The sequence below is a fragment of the Natrix helvetica genome (genome assembly GCF_964273705.1).
Source record: "Natrix helvetica genome assembly, chromosome: 2".
Lineage (NCBI taxonomy): Eukaryota > Metazoa > Chordata > Lepidosauria > Squamata > Natricidae > Natrix > Natrix helvetica.
In genome coordinates, this window is record NC_138552.1 from 222,978,960 (window position 1) to 223,004,531 (window position 25,572).

The following is a 25,572-nucleotide window of genomic DNA, read 5'->3' on the forward strand; positions in this document are numbered from 1 at the left end:
GTCCATGAGTTAGAGCCTGCCTACAGGTTGGATGCTATTATTGGGGAGAATTGAAGCTCAAAACCACATTGTTTCCTTGGATACAAGAAGGAAAGAAATCAAAGAATTTGAATAGACTTGAAGACTGCTATTCTTTCTCTCTATTGAGCACTCTCAAGAAGGGAGTCTATTCGTGCCAGTATCTTGAAATATTTGCTTGCAGAGCACTTTTGCGGGTTGAATGAACTTCTTGGATGATGGATTTTCACCGCTAACTCTAATTATTCTGAATTTGTCGTAGCAAAGCTCTAGAAGTCATATTTCCTTTTGTCCTATATTTCTCTCAACTTAATAACAATCGTGGAAACTACCTATTAGTTGTGAGATAAAAGAGATGCCAGTATTTTTTCCCGTATTGTGTACATTTTTGTACTGAGGAGGAATCATTATGGCATGTTAAATGTCAACAATATAACTCCACTTACATTTGGACTGTCACATTACAAATCAGGAAATCCTTTTACAAAGCTTGTAGCACAAATCATTTGGCTTAGCATTAAAACTATAGTCCCATCCGCTAGATCAATAGCAATAGCACTTAGACTTGTATACCACTTCACAGTGCTTTATAGCCCTCTGTAAGCGTTTACAGAGTCACCCTATTGCCCTCAACAATCTGGGTCCTCATTTTACCAATCTCGGAAGTATGGAAGACTGAGCATAGTACATATATGAAACTAGTTGAAATGCACATACATACAAATGATAATATCCTCACTTACATTTCCCCTGCTTAAATGAACAGCGCTAAAATTTGTGAATAAATATTATAGAGCAACCTTGTCCAGCCTGATGACCCTAATACATGAGTACCTGAAAGGGATAGAAGAAAGGAAAAATCATGTGTATAATGACTATATCATGATGGTACATAATCTGTGTCATTTGTACAATGCCAATGCATAATAATTTAGTATCACTGCAATTGTTCTTTCAAAAGTGACAAGAAGGTCTGAAATCACTAATTAATACACCCATATGCTGCAAGACATGACATGATCTATATTAGGGGTGTCAAACTCAAGGCCTGGGGGCCAGATCCTGCTGCAGGGTGCTTAGACCTAGCCCACAGGGCCACCCTGGAAACAGCAAAGGACCAGCCCACGGTGCCTCTGCCATCAAGAACAGAGCTGGCAGAGGGCTTCAAGAGGCCCGTTGCAGCCGAAAATGAAGCTTGTGAGGGCCACGGGCAGTCCTCCTGAGCTCTGTTTTCGCTGGCAGAGTGCTCAGGCCACCACAGGCGCCCCCAACACAAGTGACGTCAACCTGACCATGCCCCCTTCCCCCGCAAGGTCAAACACAACCCTGATGTGGCCTTCAGTAAAATCGAGTTTGACACCCCTGACTGTATGCATTATCAAATTATTTCATTTTCCCCCTTTTAATTGTCAGAGTGACACTGCAAGTTCTGACTTTTTATAAAGACCAGTGTTCAGGGAAGAATACTAGATGCGATGCTCCATGGAAGATAATGGAGAGACTGCAACTTCAAACAGTTGCATAAGACAAGAGGTGTGAACATGACGTAGGCCAGTGGTGGGTTTCCATTTTTTTTACTACCAGCGTGCTCGCTTCTACGCAGAAGCATCCAGGTGTGTGGGCGGAGCCTTCCACCACTGCCACTACCTGTTCGCCCGATCTGGGCCAAACTGGGAGCAACCCACCTCTGTTGTAGGCCTTGTGGACTTATGGAGAAGAAAGTTTGAAACTCAAGCATTTTGTTCTATGGGCTCAGATTTACTGCTGTATAATGAGTTGTTCTTGTATTATACTTAGGAAGACAGTTCAGTCTGATCTATAATTCTTATCACTTTGTAAGATTTCCTTTGAAGATAGAAAAGATTATTATTATAAGATAGGTTGTGGTTCACCATTAGTCTCTACAATACAACTAGCATGTACGTAACAGTACTCACCAAATCTAATCTTCCATCATTGAAACTGGTTGGGTTTAAATGCATGACTGCTCTCCTCTAAATCTTTCCACCAAATCATGATTTACTTGCTTAGGTTTAGAGGAAAAATATTTATGATAAGATTTGACTGAGCACAATGGTTGACCATTTGACTCTTGAACACTTAAAGAGGAACTACAGGGTAGCTATGGTTGGTGAACACAAAAACCTTGGTCCACATGTTGCACAAAGCAATAGTTTTGTTTATAATTTGTGGATTATTCAGTAAACTCTGGTTGAGTTCATCAACTGCATAAACTCCGACATGCAAACCACAATGCCTAGGTTTGAGTAACATACTAAGTCAAAATAAAGTCAGCCACATTATATTTGTTAGCACAACATAACAGTCATTAATTAAACCATTATTTTCTCAACCCTGTTTTCTCTGTTTCCCTGGCTATTTAGGTCATGCTGGCTGATGATAGAAGTAATGCAACGCATCTGGAGGACATTCGTTTGAAAAAAGCTATGAAAACAAGACACTTTCTTTTATTTCTACCTCTGCAGCATTATATTAGTTTTCCTTGAGCTGAGGAATTTGCAATTCCCAATATTGCCAACCAGCACAGCCAAAGGCTATCCTGATGGAGAGCTATTACTCCCAATACATCTGAAGTGCAGCCACTGGGAAACATTGTACTGTAGTAAATTATTTAATTCAATCTACAGTACCTAGGCCGCCTTTATTTTCCTCGCATTTTATCAAATTGTCTGCAACTGTATTACAAACAAGGATGTTATCCCTTTGCAATTGCTGAAATAAAATTAAATACATTTTTACACAATTTCCCCTTAAATTGCCAATTTGCCTTTTGAATTTACTATGACTCATCTTTGCCCTGAAGGTAAACTTCCTTATGGCCATCAGCCTGCCAGTTTGGTTTGTGATCTAGATTGGCCAATAGACCAATGAAACTGAGGGAGGACTTGTGACATCAGGTATTTGATGGCACATTGCCCCAACAAGCTACTGCAGTTATCATTTTCCAGTTCACCAAAGCAATGCTTAAGATCTATTGGGGGCATTCCCACAAATGTTATTATTAGGAATAAGAACAGAAGAAAATACTCTGACTGGCAAAAAAAAAAGCTTCTCTGGATTTTGTCTAACTTAGTAGCTTTGATGTCTAGAAGAAGGATTCATAAAGATGATCTACCTGACCTCCCAGATGGAGACTTCTTTAAAAAATCCTTGGAACGATTTCAGCAACTGGTTGACAAAACAGTGGATCAGAAAAGGGAAGAAAGATTAGGTCTTCGTGTAAAGGATTCTGGTAAGAAAATACTTCATTTGATATACTGTTCTCTGGTGTGTGTATCTACTTTTTTATTAGCTCCTTTTTGGATGGATGAAGAAGGCAAAATAAATTACAGACAGGTGGATGGTGGCAAATAAGATATACCTATGCAGCATAGTGCTCAAGTTGTTAAGTCCAGGAGCCCACAAATAGAACATTAATAGGACAGCAGTATGATTAATAAAGTACTATATAGTACTTTACACTTAAATGCAAACCCTTATAAAATAAGAAAATTGCACAGAGGATCATAAATCCTTTGGAATAGGAAATTCCATCAGGATGAATTTCTACATAATTACCTGAGGTTTAATGCTGATCTTAAAGCATAGTGAATGCATTGGGGGAGGGGGTGACAGCAAAAACATTTCAGCAGTATTAAATGGAATTTTTAAATTTTCCCTCTTTTTGTGTGAGATATATGGGGATTCTACACACTTCTTAAAGAGACTAGCACATTTTTTATTATACACTCAAAAGCCAAAGGTTTCTTACTATACATTTTCAGAATTTCCAAGATTTGTGTGTGTTTGTGTCTATACATACATCATTTAAATACAAGTAGTAATAATAGTATTAATATTTGTTATTTAGATCATACTTATATAAGTATAATGTTAGTATTTGTGATAAACTATAGGTCTTCATTATTTAGTTTTTCAACATTTAGTCCCCCATTCCAATGACAATAACAATATCATTAAAACATACATAATGTCACCATCTTTCAACATCTAATCCTTATATCTAGCTATTACTTGATATAGTATTTATAGTAATATAGTACATACGTAATATAAATATATTACTATATAATATACTTAGTATATTATGTAAAATATACTATGTATAATAATATTCCCCCTATTTCTTGTTCCTGGCTCTTGTCTAACTCCTAATAAAGCCAATCTTATGTTACATAACATTTCCTCTATACATAATCTCTTGCCCATTTTAATATTTCAGTTCTTATTCGTTTTTTAACTTGCCTCCCAAATTCCTCACTTGGGTCTTCATCTCTATCTACATCTTTCCTGGTTAGCTTATGTATTTCTTCCATCTCTACTAACTTTTGCTGATAAGCCTCCAGAGGATCTGCCCAATTCTCTATTTGTTTTTCAAACATATCTTTCTGTTTCTCCAGTATCATTTTTTGGTCTTTTAGCATGTATTGTCCCTGAATTGCTTCATAAGTTTTTATTGTCTTCTCTTTCTTATCTTCTTTGTTTCATTTGTTGATTTGTCCATTCTATCTTTTCCCTGGTCTCTCTTATTATCTCCTCTTTCCTGGACTTTTTGATCATTATTCGTTATCCCTTGTGGAACACTTTCTAGCTTCCCATTTATGTTATTCATTAAATCCATTATCTCCCTGTGATTCCTTGTCATGATATCATGAATGCTTTGAAACATTGACACCATTTTTTGCAACCCACTTATTTCCCCCTGCCGAAACATCTTGTCTTCTTTTAATGTCCCAGTATAGCTCAATAGTTGTCAGTAGTCTATCACAGCCCCATAGTCTCAATTATCTTTGATCACAGAAAGTCGATCTGAAAGCCATTTACTCAGTCCAGACATTGCTCCTCTAGGAATACAGCAATATAGTTCTTTATGTCCCACAGTTGGTCAATTTAGCTCCTTTTAGGTAATCTAGGAAGATTTCAAAATGCCTCCTTAAGTTCACTCTATAAGTTCAATTATAACTTCTAATGTTTGAAAGTCACTTTAGATTTCTTCCAGGTTTTCACCATTAGAACTCCAGTAGTCTTGGAGCAGTATAGATCAATAGACAGCACAGCAATCCTCCACGTGTTATTTCCATTTTCTCCTCTGTCTTATCAGCATTTTTCCAAAGGTTGTCTATCTATGAAATACTGTCCATTTCATTCACCAGTAGATGGCACTTTCAGCTTAACTACAACGTTCCACAAATTCTATCAGGTTCTATTTGTATTTATTCAAACATATAATCAAAATTCTGACAGGTAATTTCAGAATTTTAAAATGTCTTATTGCCAGTAAAAATTAGAGATCCAATCTTTCAATGTTTTTAAAGGTTTTGCGCTCTCTTCTTAAAATCTTTTCTCTCTGTAATTTTTCTCTATCTAATTGTTTGCCACTTAAACAAACTTTTCAAAGAGTCTCTTTTCCAGAGTTAATTTTTTTTTTGGGGGGGGGGTAGGTTTTAAATTTAAAAAAGTCACCTCATCCAGTTCCAGTCACTGTTCATCCACACTGCTCCAGCGCATTCTTTGTTTCTTCGGCTGCCCCAGCTTCACAGCAGCTATAATGTCTACCACTCCTCTTTGTTGTAGGCTGAGGGAACTAGCCCTGGGTCAAGCAGGAGAGCCACCACTCTTTACGACCTGCAGGGCACTCCTCCACTCTTCACCACCCCTACAGGGTGACTTTAGCCACATAGGGCCCTCCAACAAAGGGTTCAGCACAATTTCTCAGAGCCCCGCTCTTTGCGTCCAATAGCACTGCGATGTCAACCAGAAACCCTCAGAATTTCCAAGATTTTTAATAGCAGCATATGTTGATAAGATTTTAGGGTTAAAATGAAAATAAAATAAAAGCTTAATAGTGAATTTCTACACAAAATAATGGTGATGGTGAGAAAAGAAATTTTAAAAATGATGTGCTAACCTTTGTGGTTATATTCTGTGAGTGCATTATTTTGTTTTATTTGCAGATGAAGTGGATTATGACAAATTCTTTGATGCAGTAAAGAGTATTTTTGGTCCAGATGTCAAAGCCCAAGATGTTAAAACTTTCTATAGGAAGATTAGCAACAACCCAGATGTGCGGACAGAATGGTGTGAGGTAAGAGTTGGTTTTCTTCTGATAAACCAACTTTTTCTGACAATATTATATCTGACCGATCAGCAAAAAATATGGAAAGCCAGAAAGAACAGGGAACAAAGCAGAGAGGCATGGGTAGCATAATAAAAGTTAGAAGTTTCACTAAAATAAAGGAGAAGGTAGAGGGATAAAGCCACAATGGCCTGGAAAGGGTTTTCTAAGTGAGATGAAAAGAAAGGGGAAAAAAACCTCAAACTGGAGGAGTCTTCCCTAGTAAAAGAAACAGGAAGTGTTTATTCTAAATGTTTTGATTAGTGATATGCAAAAGTTTTGAATTCAGACTCTCAAATTGGAAACATCCTGTTTCAAATGCAAAACAGCTTTTCACACCAAGACTGTTTCAGACTTCAAAATCTGAGTGATTTAGATTCACTTCATTTTACAGTAAATGTGGAACAGCTTTTAGGCTGTTTCACATTAAAAAGAAACACCTAATCCTCAATACTATAGTTTGATGGTCTGTCCATCTAGACTACCCTATAGTTAAAATTCACTGCTCCCAAGGTGAAAAACGATGCCTTTTGCAAATTTAATGTACATCTTCAGCAGAGATAGGCATTCCTTTGATCATTGCATGGAAATGAACTCCAAATTGTTCTAGTCAGCTTCTGCCAAGGAAACAAACAAAACATCTGAAATCAATTATCCAGGGAGTTTTACTTTTAAGACTCTTAAACCAACTCAGCTGGAACTAATCCTGTTTATTTCCTCTTTTGCTTATTTTCCTTTTATTTCAGCAGCAAAACAAATACACAGAGACTCAGGCTACTTCCTATGTTATCCTACAATGCTGAAGTCATTTAAATAGTCTAGTGATGTCAGAGTAAGCCCAACTACATTGCTTCAGCAGGATACATACTGCATCTTATTCAATAAATCCATAGATTGGTCATATTTATACAGTATTGTAAGACTCTTCTGCTAGTAAAGTTTTCTTCTATTTTCTTATGGATCATGTTTCTTAGGTCCACATTTGTGGTACCCAACTAATAGTGTTACATTTACAGGCTTATCAAACCGGCAGATGTTCATCCCAATCAAATCTTGTTTTATTGTTAAAGCTTGTTCCATATAATTATTATTTTTGGCTACACTGTCATCTTTTGAGGAGGCCTTATGCCTTCAACTGTCTGATGAGTGGACTATGACATGGTAGAGCAGGCAGTGATTTGAGCTGATAGCAGAAAATTGAAGCACTTGCAGTTTTGCTAACAGTACAATTTAGGTCACGTCTTGCAGGGTGGTTGAAGTAACTGCTATATCAGCTGAAAATATTTGCAGTGGCGAGGCTGTTCATTATTAACTTTTGGTTTTCATAAACAAAATGGGTGTAGCTTTTTCATCAAATATTTTTTCTCAAAGTAAATCTGAAGTGAATTTTACACAAAAATATGTGGTACAATAAATACCATATTTTTCAGACTATAATATGCACTAGAGTATAAGCACCATGAGTTTGAAGAGGTAATTTTTTTAAAAAAAGTTTTTGCACTCTGCAGGCCTCCCAAACCCTCTGCAAGCCTCGTTTTTTTGCAAAGAAATGGGGGCATGCAGAGGCTTTGGGAGGCTTGTAGAGTGCTCCTGGCGGTTGGGGAGACAAAAACGGCCCATTTTTTGCTCGTTCTTGCCCTCCCCAGCTCCCAGAGCACTTTGCAGGCTTCCCAACACCTCTGCACGTCCATTTTTGCAAAGGGGGCGGAGTTTCAGTAGGCCAAAAAACCTGTATTCAATGTATAAGACACACCCAGATTTTCACCCTCTTTTTTTGGGGTGGGGGAAGGTGCATCTTATACTTCGAAAAATACGGTACACTATGGAAAAAAACCGATAATCCCAGCAGTCACAGTCATGAAGTTCAGCATAATTTAAAATAAGAGTGAATACTTAAGAAAAGAAATTTCATCCCAAACATAGTACAGGTAGTCTTCAACTTGGATCAGTTCATTTAGTGACCATTCAAAACTACAACGGCATTGCAAAAAGTGATTTATGACCATTTTTCATAGTTACAACAATTGTAGCATCCTGATGATCATGTGGTCAAAATTCAGAAGCTTGGCAACTGGTTCATAGTTATGACCGTTGCGGTGTCCCAAGGTCATGTGATCACCTTTTTCAGCCTTTTGATAAGCAAAGTCAATGGGAAAGCCAGATTTACTTAACAACCGGGTTACTAACTTATCAATTGCATTGACTAACTTAACAACTGTGTCAAGAGAGATCGTAAGATGGGACAAAACTCACTTAACAAATGTTTCACTTAACAACATAAATGTTGAGCTCAATTGTGGTTATAAGTCGAGGACTACCTGTATTCATGACATTCTGCAGTGTTCTTGTGAGGTTTTGTATTGGCCAGTTCCCTTCTTTCAGTCAGTTCACTTTACTCTCACAGTCTAGGATCTTCAAATATGGTTTAGAGATTGAAGCTACTATTTCTGGTTTGAAAACCATTTAGACAATCATAAGTGTTCTCTACGACCAAGATTTGGGAAAAACTAAGTGTGCATTCTGACATCACAACATTCCTCCAACCTTTCATATTTGCAATCCAAATTCAAGTTGTGGAATTTGTATCATGGCATTACAATATATTTTCCTCTTACTAACATAAGGCTGCATAAGAGTGAAAATCGTTTTGAATTGGTAGAATATAAATATTAAAGAAAGGCTTTTATATTTGGCTTTGATATAAGACATTGAAGCATTCTCAAATGCCTGGCAAAGTTGCAGGATGGGGTTAATAACATACTTTTGGTGACTATTTTGTTGCCATGGGAGTCAAGGGTACACGAAAAGATGGTACTAAAAATAAAACAGTCTGCCAAGCCACCAGAAGTCTGGCTTTTCCATTCTTATGTCTTGCATTAATAACATTTATTAGTGCATTAATAACATTTAGATGTGAAACATATAAAATGTGTTATAATAGCTATTAAGTGAAAGTTATGGTGTTTTTATTTTTCACTTTTCTATTGGACTGCAGCAGGGAGATGAATTTATAATTGTTTATAAAACTGTACAATGAAAATATTTTACTTTTTAGGAGAAATTGTGCTGTTAATAGAATTTTGGAATCTTTCTATGAATTTTTCATATAATAGTAGGATTAGCATAATTTCAGTCTATCTATCTATCTATCTATCTATCTATCTATCTATCATCTATCTATCTATCATCTATCTATCATCTATCTATCTATCTATCTATCTTCTTTAGGACTGTTAATGTATTGATGGAAAGCAATGAAACTGCATAATGCATTTGCTATTCAAACAATTGAATGATAATCTTCCACAAACCACTACCTTTCAAGCAAAATTGTTTCTTAGTTTAATTCAAATGTCATTTTAACCCATATTTGGGAACAAGATGCATAATGTCATAAAGATAAAGCACACAACATTTTTTACAAATGTGATGTGCTTTATCCATAAGTCAAGACAATGTTTATGATATTTCCCATCCCAGGTTTTATTTAACACCAGACAACTTATGACCCATTGGGTTATTGTTTCAGAGACATATCCTTACCTAAATGTCCACGGCCACACACAAAAAGCAGTGGGAGTGACTTCCGATTTCCTACCAGCTTCCCCATTGACTTTTCAATAGGTGGCAGAGAACACTAGAAATGACGATCACATAACCATGGCAGTGCAGCAGAACTAAAACAGTCACAACTTATCAAATTTCAATCCCATGGTAGCCTTGGATTCTGAAATTTGAATGCATTCTGCAAGGTAGCCCATTTGAGGTGTGTTGATTCAAGAATGGTTGCCCTAAGATAGTAAATCATAGTAGTTAAAAAAAGAAATAGATAACTGAAACTCATTTTCTAAACTGCCTTAGGTATTATTCATGTCATGAACTCTTTTTTTCTAATTATCTGTTGTAGAATGTACAGGGTATTAAAATAGAATAGAATTGTCAAGACTCATTGTTTCTGATCTTTAGCCATATTATCACAAACATTCCTAATGTTGGGAATTATTATTATTATACAGTTTATAATACCCATATGCAAATATTTATTTTTTCATGACTATTTAACTTTTCATATCATACATTTTTGAGTTTCATTTAGATCTTTGGATACTACATGGTGGAAGGTGATATTCTTGCTGCCCAGCTGGATGAAGAAAATATGGTTTTCCTGATATCCAAAAAGCAACGGATTGCAAAAGCAGGTCTTATATACCATTTCATAATGCCTTACAGCACTATACAATACAATAGCAGAGTTGGAAGGGACCTTGGAGGTCTTCTAGTCTAACCCCTTGCCTAGGCAGGAAACCCTATACCATTTCATACAAATGGCTATCCAACATCGTCTTAAAGACTTCCAGTGTTGGGGCATTCACAACTTCTGGAGGCAAGCTGTTCCACTGATTTATTGTTCTAACTGTCAGGAAGTTTCTCCTCAGTTCTAAGTTGCTTCTCTCCTTGATTAGTTTCCACCCATTGCTTCTTGTTCTACCCTCAGGTGCCTTGGAGAATAGCTTGACTCCCACTTCTTTGTGGCAACCCCGAGATGTGGGAACACTGCTATCATATCTCCCCTAGTCCTTCTTTTCATTAAACTAGACAGTTCCTGCAACCATTCTTCATATGTTTTAGTCTCCAGTCTCCTAATCATCTTTGTTGGTCTTCTCTGCACTCTTTCTAGAGTCTCCACATCTTTTCTACATCATGGTGACCAAAACTGAATGCAGTTTGCCACAGTTTGTTGTGATCCATGCAATCAAAGAAAACCCTTGGTTCATATCTGCATCAGCGTAAATTAGGGGCCAGCAAGCTTCAACAAGCTGAAAGGGGTCAATTTCTACCCTTCTTTTAGCTGCATAGTGTATCTGGCAAATCTGCAAGCCAAGGACCATGGCAACCATTGGATGGAGCCAGCAAGGAGGTTGATGATAGGCTGCTGTCACCCAGGGCACCCCCACCACTTATTCATGGAGTTTGGCAGAGGCATGGATCTGGCAATCTATGGCCTTCCTGTTCGTTTTAGCTCACATGCTGTATTTGATACCAGTCTTGCTTTCTGACATACAGTAGATACAGCTTTATTGAGGCTTCTTACAATTGATTCCTTTTCCATTCCAAGTTGAAGTTGCTATGTGACATGGTCAACACCTGATGGGCCCACAGCCAGACATCATGGTTTAGTCAGTGAAGGTTGTAATCTCATGCTTTTTAATAATATCAAATGTAGATTAGGTTGACTATATAAACGTCTGTGTGATGTACAGCATTCTCTGGTAATAGTAAGGGTGCAATATTGATAATTTTGGGAACATTTTTGGTAGTATGGCACATGTACAGCAAAGTCAGTTGTATCTCAAGCAGGATGATGTTATCCTATACATGTTGGGTTTCTCCTCTCTAGATTTTACTTTTTAAAAGACATATATATTTTACTACGGTATATTCCATTAGCAAGGAGACACATACAGGTGCATGCTTCCTTCCTTCCTTCCTTCCTTCCTTCCTTCCTTCCTTCATTCATTCATTCATTCATTCATGTAGCGCAGTGGTTAGAATGCAGTACTGCAGGCTACTTCTGCTGACTACCACCTGACTGCAGTTTGGCAGTTCAAAGCTCACCAGGTTCAAGGTTGACTCAGCCTTCCATCCTTCTTTTGGTAATATGAGGACCCAGATTGTTGGGGGCAATATGCTGATTCTCTAAACCTCTTAGAGAGGGCCATAAAGCACTATAAAGCAATATATAAGTGCTATTGCTATTACTATGTACTGATATGCTTAGGATACCAATATACTGGATTAGTACAATATGAATGCACACAGTGATTTTCAAAACATTTCGGCAACATTTTAGTATTTTTCCCTGAATGTCATCAAAATGTGTGTCATTGTTCCTAGATCAGTTAACTAAATAGTTAATTAATTAATTAATAAACAGGTTAATTAACTCCCTGCCTTCATATGTATTGAGTAATTCCTCGTTTAAATTATCTTTTGTTTCTTTCTTATAGGAGTCAAGAGAAGTGATGTAATTCGATGCATGGTAAAGATAACTCAACTTGATTTTTTGCTAACAGCATCTCAGAAAGGAATGCTGACTATTTTTTCTGGCCAGGTGATTTTGAAATATATATTTGTCTTTATTGAATTAAAATCCTGCCTAATGTGGACAGATGCTTAAAGAATTGTGAGGCCATTGTCCTGTCTTTATATTTGAGTCAGGTTGAACTTCATATCAAAGAAATGTCATTTAAAAATTTTCAGAATCGGAAAATTGTTTGCTTTAATATATTATTCTGGCACAAATTTATAGAAGTCATATTCATAACAACAAAAAGCCAGCTATGAGTGTTAGATCAAGTAATGGAAAGGCACACTCAGGCTTAAGCAGCAGCTCTTTATTGTAACAGAACAAGTATGTACAATCCAGCGAAAGTTCAGTCTGACAGCAGCCCTTTTATAGGGAGCTGTCAGACCCTTCGACCAATGAGATTGAATCTCTGTTCCCGCCGGAACAGAGGACCTTGGTGGAAACCATTATAACAGCTGCTAATATCTAACAATGAGTATAACAGTTTCACAAGCACAGTACTAATAAAAGTTCTTAAACTTTGAAAATGTCAGCTGCACTAGAAGTTAATAGTAAGTGTTCAAAACATTAGGAAAATTAGAGGGTACCCTCCCTCCCTCCCAAAAACCCCAAAACAAAACCTCAACACTGTAAAATACCTCTGTGAAGACATTCTGATACTGGGATTCCATTGCTAAAATGATCCTCTTCCTGGGTATTATTCATCTTTTGATAATATTTTGCAACAGAGAAAAGTTTGTTAATCCTTTGTTATATGTGCCTGCTTTGCAATATGAAGGTTGGTACTAACATGTTGGAAAGTTAAAAATATCCATTTGAATACATATTAATTAACAGCAGATAGACAAAAAGCTAAGGGTTGTCAATCACTTCTCCACTATTTCATCTGCTTTTTCCTCTTCCCCTTTCTAATAATTGTTATCAGAGACTGAGTAATTGTCTGGATTTTTTTTTTTTACTACTGGGTACACTTTCATGACCTCTTTGCCTCCTATACTTAAGTGTGTGCAAATGGGTAAGTGAATACTATGCAATTTATGCACCCTTACAGCAAAACAGGCTGATTAAATACAAAAGGAATCAAGATTTCTACACATCAATATTTATGCACAACAAGGAATTTTTGGAAGCATCATTTGCATGGAAGATCAGTAAAACCCATTTCTAACACAGGCATGAGTGGTACTGGACCTATAATCTTTCATTCTAGCCATATTATCGGAAAGTAAAATCCTTTGCATATTATTTTGTTGTAACCAGAGTTAGCTGAACAAACCATAATGGCCTGATTCCCTGTGGTGTGAATCATGGTCAACAAATCCAAATAGGTAAATCCAATCATCTCCCTAAGCCAAAAAAAGCACTGTTGCTTCATGTGAGAATTGTGAAAATAAATGAAAATTTTTGCATATTTTACTTGGGCAGATAGTGCTTCCTTTCTAATTTTTTCTGACTGTGTCTTATTCCTCGTTTTCCAGATGCGAATACTAGCAAGCACCAACATCCCAGTAAGTTTGCATTTCCCTCACATTTGGTTCAGCTAATGAAGCCATTTAATTCATTAAAATGTATGAGGGTAATAATACTTTATTTCTCAGGTTTTTGTATAAATTTACGTTTCCAGAAAAATTATGTTCTTTTCATATAATATCTTTCAATTATCCATTCTAAAACCCCGTTACCTTCCACAAAAAATGATGGAAGTCATAAAAATCAAACTCAGAGAAGTTCCAGAACTTATCTCATTTTTCTTATCTGTGACAGTGATAATTGATATCACTTCCAAACTTGTCCAATCTAGAATTTGCCCAAAGGATTGCAAGACTTGATCCCAACCTTGCCCTCAAGGATAACAGCATCCTACCAATACATTATTATACCAGATTGCCCTGTTGATCTTGTTTTATTACATTATTTTAACTTTCAAAAATATGGTAAGCAAGCATGCTCAAATCAAAGTATTTGTCTGAAGCACAATAACTCAAGGTATATCGAGGAATATCATACTGGGTGGGTACAACAAGTCCTTTGTTTGCCATTGAGTATAAGGCTATTTTGGGTAACGCTTTCCATGGTAGCCATTTTATGAGAGTTCCCAAAACAAGTTCTAAAAATGCAAAATGTATCCACTGTTGCAGATGTATGGACAAAACAACTAACTTGATGAAAGCTGATTATTTATAAAGGGAAAATGTCCGGACCAAACGTAATTTCTAATGTTGGATTTTCCCCCTTACCAGAGGGAGCCCCCTTGTGGAGTACTGTGAAGCTGTTACCATGGCAACTCCACTGCGATGTACAGTAGAAGCAATTTAAAGGCACAATAGGCTGCATCTTAACAGAACACACACCGCAAGTGTTGTTAGGGGTGTCTTACACCGACAGTATTTTTCTCCAGAGAGTAAGTCATCTGTGTACCAAGTTTGGTTGAAATTGCTTGAGGCGTTCCAGAGTTATGTTGGAACATACACATACACACACACACACACACATACACACATAATTTGAAACTTCTTTGAACATCAGTTATAATTAAGGCTGTTGGTTGGGAAGCTCAGTAATCAGAGAGGTTGATTTTGCCAATATTTCTTTTTCATCAGGACAGTTCCTGGATCACTGGATGTGACTACCTTGGTCAATTGAAGCGTGCTGTTGGTGTGACAGAAAGAACTATCATCATATGGGATTATAAAACACAAGGGAGTGCCCTGGTATGACACTTAGGGGTGGGTATGTAATAAACATAAGGACATTAGTAAAGTAACACATGCAAATGCAAATTCATTCAACGGTATCTTTGTATGGTGAACCTGTAAGCTTTCAAGCTCAAAAAGAAACATTGATAGATGTTGATATTGTAACCCTTTGGCATTCACAGAATAACTTAATTTCTTTTAAAATTCAATATATGGTGGAAACTATAAAATGCATTACAAGACAGCATTGACATTGAAAATGGTCCCCACAGTTGTGATTTACACTATTTCTCATTATGTGTAACGGGTGGGTTGCGCGCACGCATCCTCTAAAACCTCCTTTGTGTAGATTCAGTAATATTGCAATATGATCACATTGCGCATTTTACTATTACTGCTCTAAATTTTTGTTAGAACTGGACGCTAGAAAATTCTTTTGGACCTAAAGAATTTATTGCATCTTCTGTTTTATCAACTCAGACTAGGATTGGCTTCATATCCTACTCACCTTCAGAGTATTATAACACATTCCACATGTGCTGCTATAGCTCAAAAAATATAATTGGTTCAAATTCATTTCCATTTCACTGAAACAAACCATTACTGATGATTTTACACCAGGCTTATCTTTTTAAAGTAGCTGCTTTTAAATCTTATATATTTTTAAAATGCCACTAGTAGTTAACTTTTCAATCCAAGTACTGTTTTAATTACTGTATGTTCCAGTTGTCAGTTGAAACCACAGTACTATTTTTAAGGCTGTTTCTTATAATGAAAAATTAGACAAAAACATTCATTAGTAAAAGAAAAAAATGTTTTGTCAAAGGAACTAGTGGATACAATAACTACTGGTCACCAAGTCCCATTGTTGATCTATAGAGTACCAGTATATTTGAATAATCTTAATATAGAGGGTACATTTTACTACTATGGATTTAAAGTTATTTTACTAAAAAAATTACCTGGTAGCAGATCAGAGCATTCTATTTCCATTAGCAGCAAGACAAACTTTACTATCACATACCGTAATACTAGTATTTATCTTTTCCTTATAAAAGTCTGCAAAAACAATTTCTTAACAAAAATAGAGTACTGAAAGTTGCACACAAATAGCAGTAAAGTTCTATAGTTTGAATAAAATATTTTTAAAGGCAAAAAAAATCACAATTTTTAATCCATAGGGAAAAAGCCGGAAGAAAATATCGTCTAGCTATTACAGGCAGGATTTCTTTTTAGCATCATATATTTCTGTTAAATGTGTAGCTTTATTCTAAGTGTATTTTTAAAATCGATATCATTTTATATTAAGCATTCTTTATCCCCAAAGTGGTATTTTCAGTTATAAGAACTCGCTTTAGAGAATTATACTATGTTCACCGTTCACAAAAAAAAAAAAATGAACACAGATGAAGAGGGAACAAAGTAAATATAAGTTAAGGGTTGAAACTGAGTCAAGAGAATTGCAATTTCTTCTAAAGTCTTTAAGCAAAGTTCTGAAACCAACCACTGTTTTCAGTCAACTAGTAGGATAAATGCTAAGGCATATAATGAACAATTGCTTGTTTTTGTAGGATAACTGCTGTATAATCAAACCCATGGAACATTGCCTCCTCTCTGTTTCTGCCATTCCTCGGCCATCAGAACTTCTAGTGAAAGATGACATCTTGCTGGGGGATGATGGTGGATATGTTACTTTGTTTACACTTACCAGTGACGACTTTGGTCTAAAACAAACTAAATCTAAAAAGAAGTTGCACATGTTGATAATAGATTCTAAGAAATTCAAAAGGTGAGTTCATAATCTCTGAAAATTCTCATTTTTGACATTTCTAATTTCAAAATTATAATTTTTAAAGTGAGGCTGTAAAAGCCTAATGCATAGACAAATAAGTTGGAATTTTCAGGATAAATTTTCTACTTCAAATATTTAATTTTAAAGTGTTTATCATGAGGGTTTCAACTAGTCAGCACTGCTATTTCTAAGAATATTTTATTCTTCCTTGTGATTTTCAGTTTTCTTATTCTTTCTTGTAAGGATTCAATACCATAACCTAATGGCTAAAGGTCATATACAATAATATCACAGCCATCACAGCCAAGTATTTCAACTCTGGTAATTGATATGAGGATTCCCCCCGCCCCCCTGAAATAAATAAAATGTAGAATGTAAGAATCATTCTAGATATGACCAAACATTCAGCACATCTGGAAAGTTCAGAAGACACACATGAAGAGGCTAGCTCTTTTTTATTATTTCTCTCAAACAACTGGAAATTAAGGATGTTGCTTTTATGGCATTGAGGCAATGTAAACCATCATCACTATTAATAGCCCTATTTCCCAATTTTTTATCCAATTCCCATTTAAATTCCCTAAATTGATAGGAAATCTCAACTTTAGTGGTAATAAATTCCTTAGATTAAATCCTACATTATTAGAAGAACAATTAAATAATACAAACTGCAGCTACAACAGACAAGTCTTTTCCATGTAAAAAGAGGGAAACAAGAAAATATACTCATGAAGATGCTACAAAGAGCATCTAACTAATATTGTCTACAGTGAGTTATGGGAACACATCTATAAATATGGCATAGCATGTTTAATAGAAGTGTAGTTTAAAAGGGCCATTAAAGAAGAAAAATGATGCTATATTACATCACCATTTCCACTCTCTAACATCTCAAATACAATTTAAAAGAATAATAGGCTTCACTGATTTGACGAGATGATACAATTGTCTCATAACTATAGAAGGGGAAACCTGGGAACACCAACCTGTTTGCTTGATTTCTACAATGGGTGAGATCTTCTAAACAGATGAGCAAGTAGCATATTTTTGAGCATTTCTTAAAATTAACAGAAGCTGGCACAGGTTTGTTGCCAATCAATCATGCTAAACTTTGTCTTCTTTTTTAATACAGTTGCTACCTTAATAAATCAGAGAATGCCTTAGATATGTTATTCTTGGATCTCAGCAAAGTCTTCAGTGGAACATGTTGACTCTTAATTGTCCTCTAGAGGAAGTCCTTATACCAGTTTCTCAGTTCCATTGTACCTATTGATACTCTTGCTGTTTGGATCAGAGTCTTCCATGTGTCTACCTTTGCTAAATGTTTTTTTACTCACTTCTCTGTCCCTACTGGATAATTTCAGCTGTTTTACCCAATAACCTCTTCTCTTTTCTGAGAGTTCCTTTCCTTTCTCCTCCAAAAAAAGAAATAAGTTTGCACTTTTAGCAAATGTACCTGGCTGGGTCCTCTTCAGGCAGGAAGACAATTTTGCTTCTCTTGTTGTCGATATTGCTTTCATATTCATCCCCCCTAGAACACTTACACATAAATTCTCCTGACTTTCCTGTTATAGACACAAGCTCCCAGAAGTTCTCTTTTCCCTCTGGGTTGAAACTAACCTGAACTGAAACAAGAAAAGAAGATAGAGCAATATATCTATATTGATATCTATCTATATCTATTTATCTACCTCTGTCTATATCTATCTATCTATCTATCTATCTATCTATCTATCTATCTATCTATCTATCTATCTATCTATCTATCTATCTATTCCATTGATCTCTGCTACCAAAGTCATGTTTTCTGTTTGTTCATACTGCAATAGATTCACAGTTGACTAACCCAAATAATATTAATGGCTCCACTTTGCTTGGATGGAAAAATGAATTCAGAATTCAGTGAGAATTTTTTCTCAATTTTTTCTGGGATAAGAGAAGTTGAAGAGATATTATAACTTTTGGCATGGTACATATAAAAAAAGTCTTGGTGTCTTTTTGTCTATCAGCAGTGTGATGCAGTTGCAAAGAAGCAAATGCTAGGTCCAAGTCAGATACCAGGTCCAGAAAGTAAATGTTCCATTCTACTCTGCCCTAGTCAAGCCACCCTTGGAATATTGTGTCAGTCTTGGGCACCACATTTCAAAAAGCACAGTGACAATATGGAGTTTGTTCAGAGGAGGGTTACTAAAGTGGTTGAATCTTGAAATTAAGCTCCTTAAGGACCAGTGTGCAACATTAAATTCATTTTCAGATCTATAGCCAGATGTGCCTTTAAATTAATATTTCATTTTTATCACCTCTAGCATTAGACGTAAACTGCATGATGACTGGGTTTTAAAAGTAAAATACATTCCAGCTTTGAATTGTTTTGGATCCTGTTCATTGGATAGCATTCATTCATTGGTTTTGGATGACCTGAAAAGAATTGAAGACAATTTGTAAGTTTGTTTATTTGTGTTTTTATAAGGCACCCAACCCAAACAGTGTACTGAAAATATGCATTTTAATTATCCAAAACCCAACAAAGATATTGTTCATATAACTGATCATTTTACCACGTAGTGTCTACAATTGGTTCTGACTTGATTTAAAAAATACAAACATCCATGGATTATTTCCTTTCTGCTTATTATAATTTTGCCTGTGTTTCTGGTAATATTGAAAACTGTTACCTTCAGTGACTTTTTGTTTGAAATACCATACAAGTGATGTTGTTGGTTGCGTCTCTGATAGAAATTTGAGTCCTAGCACAAAGTCTTCTATAGATTTAGATTCTGAAATCAGTTTCCCAGGACTACCATCATATAACTGTTTATGTATTTATTAGTTTGTCAAACATGTACAAGATAGCAGATATAAGTATGAACATGGACATGAACAAAGAAAATGAATACAAATAAATGGGGACTGTAGGACAAGGACGGTAGGCATGCTGGTGCGCTTATGCCCCCTTTACAGATCTCTTAGGAATGGGATGAGGTCCATGGTAGTCAGTTTAAGGTTGAAGCTGTGAGGGTTTGAGAATGTAACAACGGAGTTAGGTAGAGCATTCCAGGCATTGACCACTCTGGATCAACCAGTGACGTGCGGTCAGGGGAGGCAGGGGAGGCAGAGCCTCACCGCTCTCATCATAAAAAGAAAAAAAATGGGGGGAAAAGGTCCCCTTCATCTTGACTTGGGCTCCGGTCCAGCTACCACCAACCAACGCCTTGGAAACACAGCTCCTCGGAGATCCTCTATGCAGCCACCGCCCGCCCTCGCTGCCCCTTTCGTTGCTTTCCCATTCAGGCGGCTGCGCTTTCACCCCGCTCAAGCCTTGCTGCCTGCAGCCACCGCCCGCCCTCGCTGTCCCTTTCGTTGCTTTCCCATTCAGGCGGCTGCGCTTTCACCCCGCTCAAGCCTTGCCGCCTGCATGGGAAGCCGCCTGAATGGGAAATGGGAATGGGAAGCGCAGCCGCCTGAATGGGAAAGCAACGAAAGGGGCAGTGAGGGCGGCTTCCCATGCAGGCGGCAAGGTTTGAGCGGGGTGAAAGCACAGCTGCCTGAATGGGAAAGCAATGAAAGGGGCTGCGCTGTCACCCCGCTCAAGCCTTGCCACCTGCATGGGAAGCCGCCTGAATGAGAAATGGGAATGGGAAGCGCAGCCGCCTGAATGGGAAAGCAATGAAAGGGGCAGCGAGGGCGGCTTCCCATGCAGGTGGCAAGTCTTCAGCGGGGTGAAAGCGCAGCCACCTGAATGGGAAAGCAACGAAAGGGGCTGCGCTTTCACCCCGCTCAAGCCTTGCCGCCTGCAGCCACCACCCGCCCTCGCTGCCCCTTTCGTTGCTTTCCCATTCAGGCGGCTGCGCTGTCACCCTGCTCAAGCCTTGCCGCTGGGCCCCGTGGAGCTGCTTTTCCTGGGCAGCGATTGGTGAAGCCGCTTGACAACCACACAGCCGACCCGCCGCCTCTCGGGTCTTTAGGAAGCAAATGCAAAGGAACCCACCGCCACAGGCCCGCGTTTGTGGGCGCCGGCAGCTGCAAGCCTTGGACGGGCTCTTCTTCTTCTTCCTCCTCTTCCACACCCCTGGGAAGCTCCTGCCCCCATTTTGTGCGTCTCCCTCCCTCACCCCAATTTTTGTCTCAGAGTCGGCGGCTCGGGAAAGGCCCGCCCTGCAGGTGAGTCTCTCGTTTGATGTGGGGCCATTCCCGGGAGCCGGCGGGTCTTTTGCTGGCTGCCAAGGCAGGGCTTCGCTGAGGTGATGACGCTGAAGAAGCCGTGCAGGAGGAGTTAGGGGGATGCAGAAGGCCCGAGGGAGGCCTCTGGGGATCGGGCTTTGGGTTGGTGGGAGACCTTGAAGGAGTGGGGGGGGAAAGGGACTGGCGCCGATGGAGGAAGCAACGCTACGCGGATCAGTGCACTCCACGGTTCCCTTAATGTTCGCTCAGGAAGGTGGGGAATGGGACCACGTGTGCTGGAGGCTGAGGCTGCTTCAGCCTCCTGCACACGTGGTCCCATTCCCCGCCTTCCTGATGACGTCACCAGCCTCACCAGCCATAACCCTCACCGCACGTCACTGGGATCAACTATGGATTTAAGCAAAAATCACTGATACTTAGCTGTATGTATGATCAAATGTCTTGTTACAATTACAGACCTGTCAGGGAATTTTCAATCCCGAAAGGTGTTAACGCTTTCACGTATTGTGTAAAAGCCAATATCGTTGTTACAGGAGGTAAGTAAACGGCATTCATCTCAAAGTCTTCTTGCCTCTGCAAAATATTCATTTAGTACAGGTAAGTCTTCCTATTTGCAAGAGAACAAAATCAGTACAGGGCTCCAAAAGCACTCTGTCCTTAGACCTGGGAGAAGAGCTAAAGATTTAAAGATTTCCAGAACATCACCATAGATGTCTGGGGCAGTATCAACCCAGCACTGTAATGCAGAACCAAACTAGATTTAGATAGGAGTACAGCTTCACTTCCGGCAGTAGCGGGCATGCATACTTGCCACGAGCACAGAACCATCCCCCCTCCCCCCTGCTGAGACTGCTGATATAAACCATATTTTTTGCCCTTCAGCAAGTCCCTGAGAAATGAATTGAATGTGAGGAAAATGGGACATTTGTTGATTAATAGAAAATTATTTATTTATTTATTTATTTACTAAGCGCTTATAGACCGCCCCCTCTCCCGAAAGGGACTCGAACTATGAAATAATTTGCATGAAGTTTGGTTTCTGAAAGCTGTAAGAGCCCTATATGATGCACAAAGCAAGTGAGAATTGGTGGAGTGTTTAGTATAAATTGTTCAAATATGTATTCTGTGGCAGTTTTGCAGCTCTTGACAAATTGTCCTACCAAATTTTTTTTTAACAACTTTCTAAAAATGAGTGCCTTTGTAACTTAATGGTTTTTTTTTAGTTGAAACCTTGAAGTGTCTTCCAATCTAGCCATCATGCCCAGAAGAATTATGACGAGTGGCAAAGGATAGACAAATAGTTCCTTTGTTCTCATTCATGTTAACAAATTCTTAAAGTGATTAATATAATTAATACTTAGGAAGTTTGATTGCCTTCAAAGCTATTACGTAGTCTTCTGTGTCACATCAAACCCCCATTCAGACTAAAATTGATTTCTCTGAGACAATTCTATGACACACATTGCTCTTTGAGAAATGCAAGGGATTGTGCAGTTGCTTCTTATTTTTTTCCATACTAAAACTGTTAGATCGAGTAATGGAAAGGCACAATCAGGCTTAGGGAACAACACCTCTTTATTGTAACAGAACAAGTATGTACAATCCAGCGAAGGTTCAGTCTGACAGCAGCCCTTTTATAGGGAGCTAAGTATTTATTGTTCTTCAGGCATTTTGACTGGTATTTTAGTAGTGAACCTTCCACATCTGGAGGGCAGAAAGCTGGGAGATACTGCTATCTATAAATAAAATAAGAAAATAAATAATCCATTTAATTCCAGGAGAAGACAGAATTCTTCGTTTATGGCATCCAAACATCAACACCAAACCAGTGGGGAAATTGATGGGACATTTATTTAGTATTGTAGAGATTGTCAACAATGAAAAGGATCAACACATTATCAGCCTCTCTACTGCAAAGGTATGGGATTACCTTTGACTTGGTGAAAACCATCTGCTCTGCCAAAAGTGATCTTTTTAATGTTATGAATGATAAAATACTAATTTTTCCTTATAGGTTCCAGATCTGAAATAGATGCAGTATAATTCCACTTTCCCATTCATTGAAATACATATTACCCATTTGTTTGTACAGCATCATTTATATCGGTCATAATTTTAAACTAAAAGACAAGATGCAGACAATATTAAGAGGATGCTACAAATGTCTCATATCTAAGAAAATCTAAGAACAATTCCTCTTCTCATTCATCAAAATGTTTAACAAAGATTTCTAAGATATCTGAAATACGGTTTTATATTTTTTATCCCGTATTTATTATTTTTAGATATAACTCAAGATTATGAACAAGCCTCATAATCCTTCCTCCAATAAAGGAGAATGTTTGTAGCTCAGGGTTAAGATGAGGAGTCCTTGCATTTATTAATTTATTGCATTTGGCAAAGGGAAGTCCTGAATATTTTAAACAACTTTAACTCTAAAAAGACCTTTAGTTACAAGGCTGAGCAAATGTAGGAATTATGAAAATTATGGTTGAAATATGCATACATTTAAAGATGCTATTTCTATTTCAATTAAATAGTTGCTGTCCTAAATTGTTTTCATTTCAGTGTTCTTTTTGGGGGGAAATACATTTGCTATACTTGTTTTACACCCCATATCCAAGCTTATAAGATATCAACGGTTGTCAATTTATGTTGTTGAGAATGTGGTGGCGCAGCAGTTTCCACGACACCTGGACGAATCCGATTATCTAGACCCACGCCAGTCCGGCTTCCGACCCGGGCACAGCACAGAGACAGCCTTGGTCGCGTTGGTTGATGATCTCTGGAGGGCCAGAGATAGGGGTTGTTCCTCTATCCTGGTCCTATTAGACCTCTCGGCGGCTTTTGATACCATCGACCATGGTATCCTATTGCGCCGGTTGGAGGGGATGGGAGTTGGAGGCACCGTTTTGCGGTGGTTCAGCTCCTACCTCTCCGACCGGAAGCAATGTGTGTTGACAGGGGGGCAGAGGTCGTCCCTGAGGCCACTCACTTGTGGGGTGCCACAGGGGTCGGTCCTCTCGCCTCTCCTGTTCAACGCATATGTGAAGCCGCTGGGTGAGATCATCCGTGGTTTTGGGGTTGAGTACCACCTGTACGCTGATGACACTCAGCTGTACATTTCAACCCCAAACCACCCCAACGAGGCTGTCGAAGTGATGTCCCGGTGTTTGGAAGCCGTCGGGGTCTGGATGGGGGACAACAGACTCAAACTCAACCCCTCCAAGACTGAGTGGCTGTGGGTACCGGCACCTCGGTTCAGCCAGCTGACGCCATCGCTGGCCATAGGGGGCGAACAACTGTCCCCTGTGGAGCGGGCGCGCAATTTGGGCGTCCTCCTTGATGCCCGGCTGTCAATGGAGGACCATGTGGCAGCCGTGGCAAGGGGGGCGTTCCACCAGGTTCGCCTGGTGCGCCAATTGCGCCCCCTACTGGACCGGAGTGCCCTGCGCACTGTCACTCATGCGCTGGTGACGTCTCGCCTGGACTACTGCAATGCCCTCTACATGGGGCTTCCCTTGGGACGCATCCGGAGACTGCAGCTAGTTCAGAACGCAGCCGTGCGGGTTATCATGGGGAGTACACGTTACTCCCATGTAACACCTCTCCTGCGCGAGCTGCACTGGCTACCTGTGGCCTTTCGGGTGCGTTTCAAGGTACTGATCACCATCTTTAAAGCGCTCCATGGCATAGGACCTAGTTATCTGCAGGATCGCATCCTTCCACACACGTCCCTGCGACCTATCCGCTCACACAGAGAGGGACTCCTCCTGGTGCCATCCGCTAGGCAATGCCAGCGGGCGACACCTAGGAGTAGGTCCTTCTCTGTGATGGGCCCAACCCTCTGGAATGACCTCTCCCCCGACATTCGAACTACCACCGACCTCCGTTCCTTCCGTCAGAAATTAAAGACTCACCTATTTCAATCAGCTGGCCTGGCACTCTCTTAGTTTACCTCCCGGGATATATCTTAATTGGGTTTGGGTTTTAATTGGGGTGTTTTTAGGGTTTTTTATAGTCTATTTATTTCTTGCACAGCGTTATCTCCTCCATCCAAATGTATTTAATTGTTTTATATTACTATTGTATTTTTATCTGCATTTGACTGTACACCGCCCCGAGTCCCTTTCTGGGAGAGGGGGCGGTTTAGAAATCCAAGAAATAAATAAATAAATAAAGGTATGTTTAGCTTCAACCTCTTCATTTTTACCACAGGCATTCCACGTATTTTTGGGCAACAATTCCCTGCATCAAGTCAGAATAACCAATTGTCAGGGATGTTTGGAGTTGTAATTAAGCTATATCTGCAGGGTCTTGCACTGCCTCTTCCTACTTTAGTGGCAATTTGGACTGTATTTTATTGAGAACATTTGGTATAATGGTCTCAGAAATTATTGGAGCGAATAATGAAGGTTTTCTGCCCTCAGCAAAACTACATAGTTGTAGGATTTAAATAATAATGTGATTTTTCTTTTCCCACATCTCACTGGTTCCCCTGAGCCAAGATCCCATGCTTTGTTTTGAATACCTACGCTGCCTAAGAAGAATCTTATAGACAGTGGCACTTATGTCTAAGTTAATATGCAAAGGGATTGCTATGTCAAAAGACTTAAAACAATTCAGCTACAAATCTAGATAATTTGACAGAAATAAGCAG

General features: G+C 38.6%; 1 protein-coding gene across 1 annotated transcript in view; it reads left to right on the forward strand.

The window, feature by feature from the left end:
• The window catches only part of WDR64 (WD repeat domain 64), a gene marked incomplete at its 3' end in the record, with an annotated part of 82,749 nt that overhangs the window by 2,842 nt on the left and 54,335 nt on the right, over positions 1-25,572 (forward strand). The window contains exons 2-11 of the mRNA XM_081943924.1: positions 2,403-3,271; positions 5,994-6,124; positions 10,251-10,353; positions 12,163-12,266; positions 13,721-13,750; positions 14,843-14,953; positions 16,510-16,727; positions 19,037-19,171; positions 21,369-21,448; positions 22,691-22,830. Coding sequence (XP_081800050.1) covers positions 2,944-3,271; positions 5,994-6,124; positions 10,251-10,353; positions 12,163-12,266; positions 13,721-13,750; positions 14,843-14,953; positions 16,510-16,727; positions 19,037-19,171; positions 21,369-21,448; positions 22,691-22,830 — 1,380 coding nt within the window. The 5' untranslated portion in view covers positions 2,403-2,943. The remainder of the gene's footprint in view (positions 1-2,402; positions 3,272-5,993; positions 6,125-10,250; positions 10,354-12,162; positions 12,267-13,720; positions 13,751-14,842; positions 14,954-16,509; positions 16,728-19,036; positions 19,172-21,368; positions 21,449-22,690; positions 22,831-25,572) is intronic.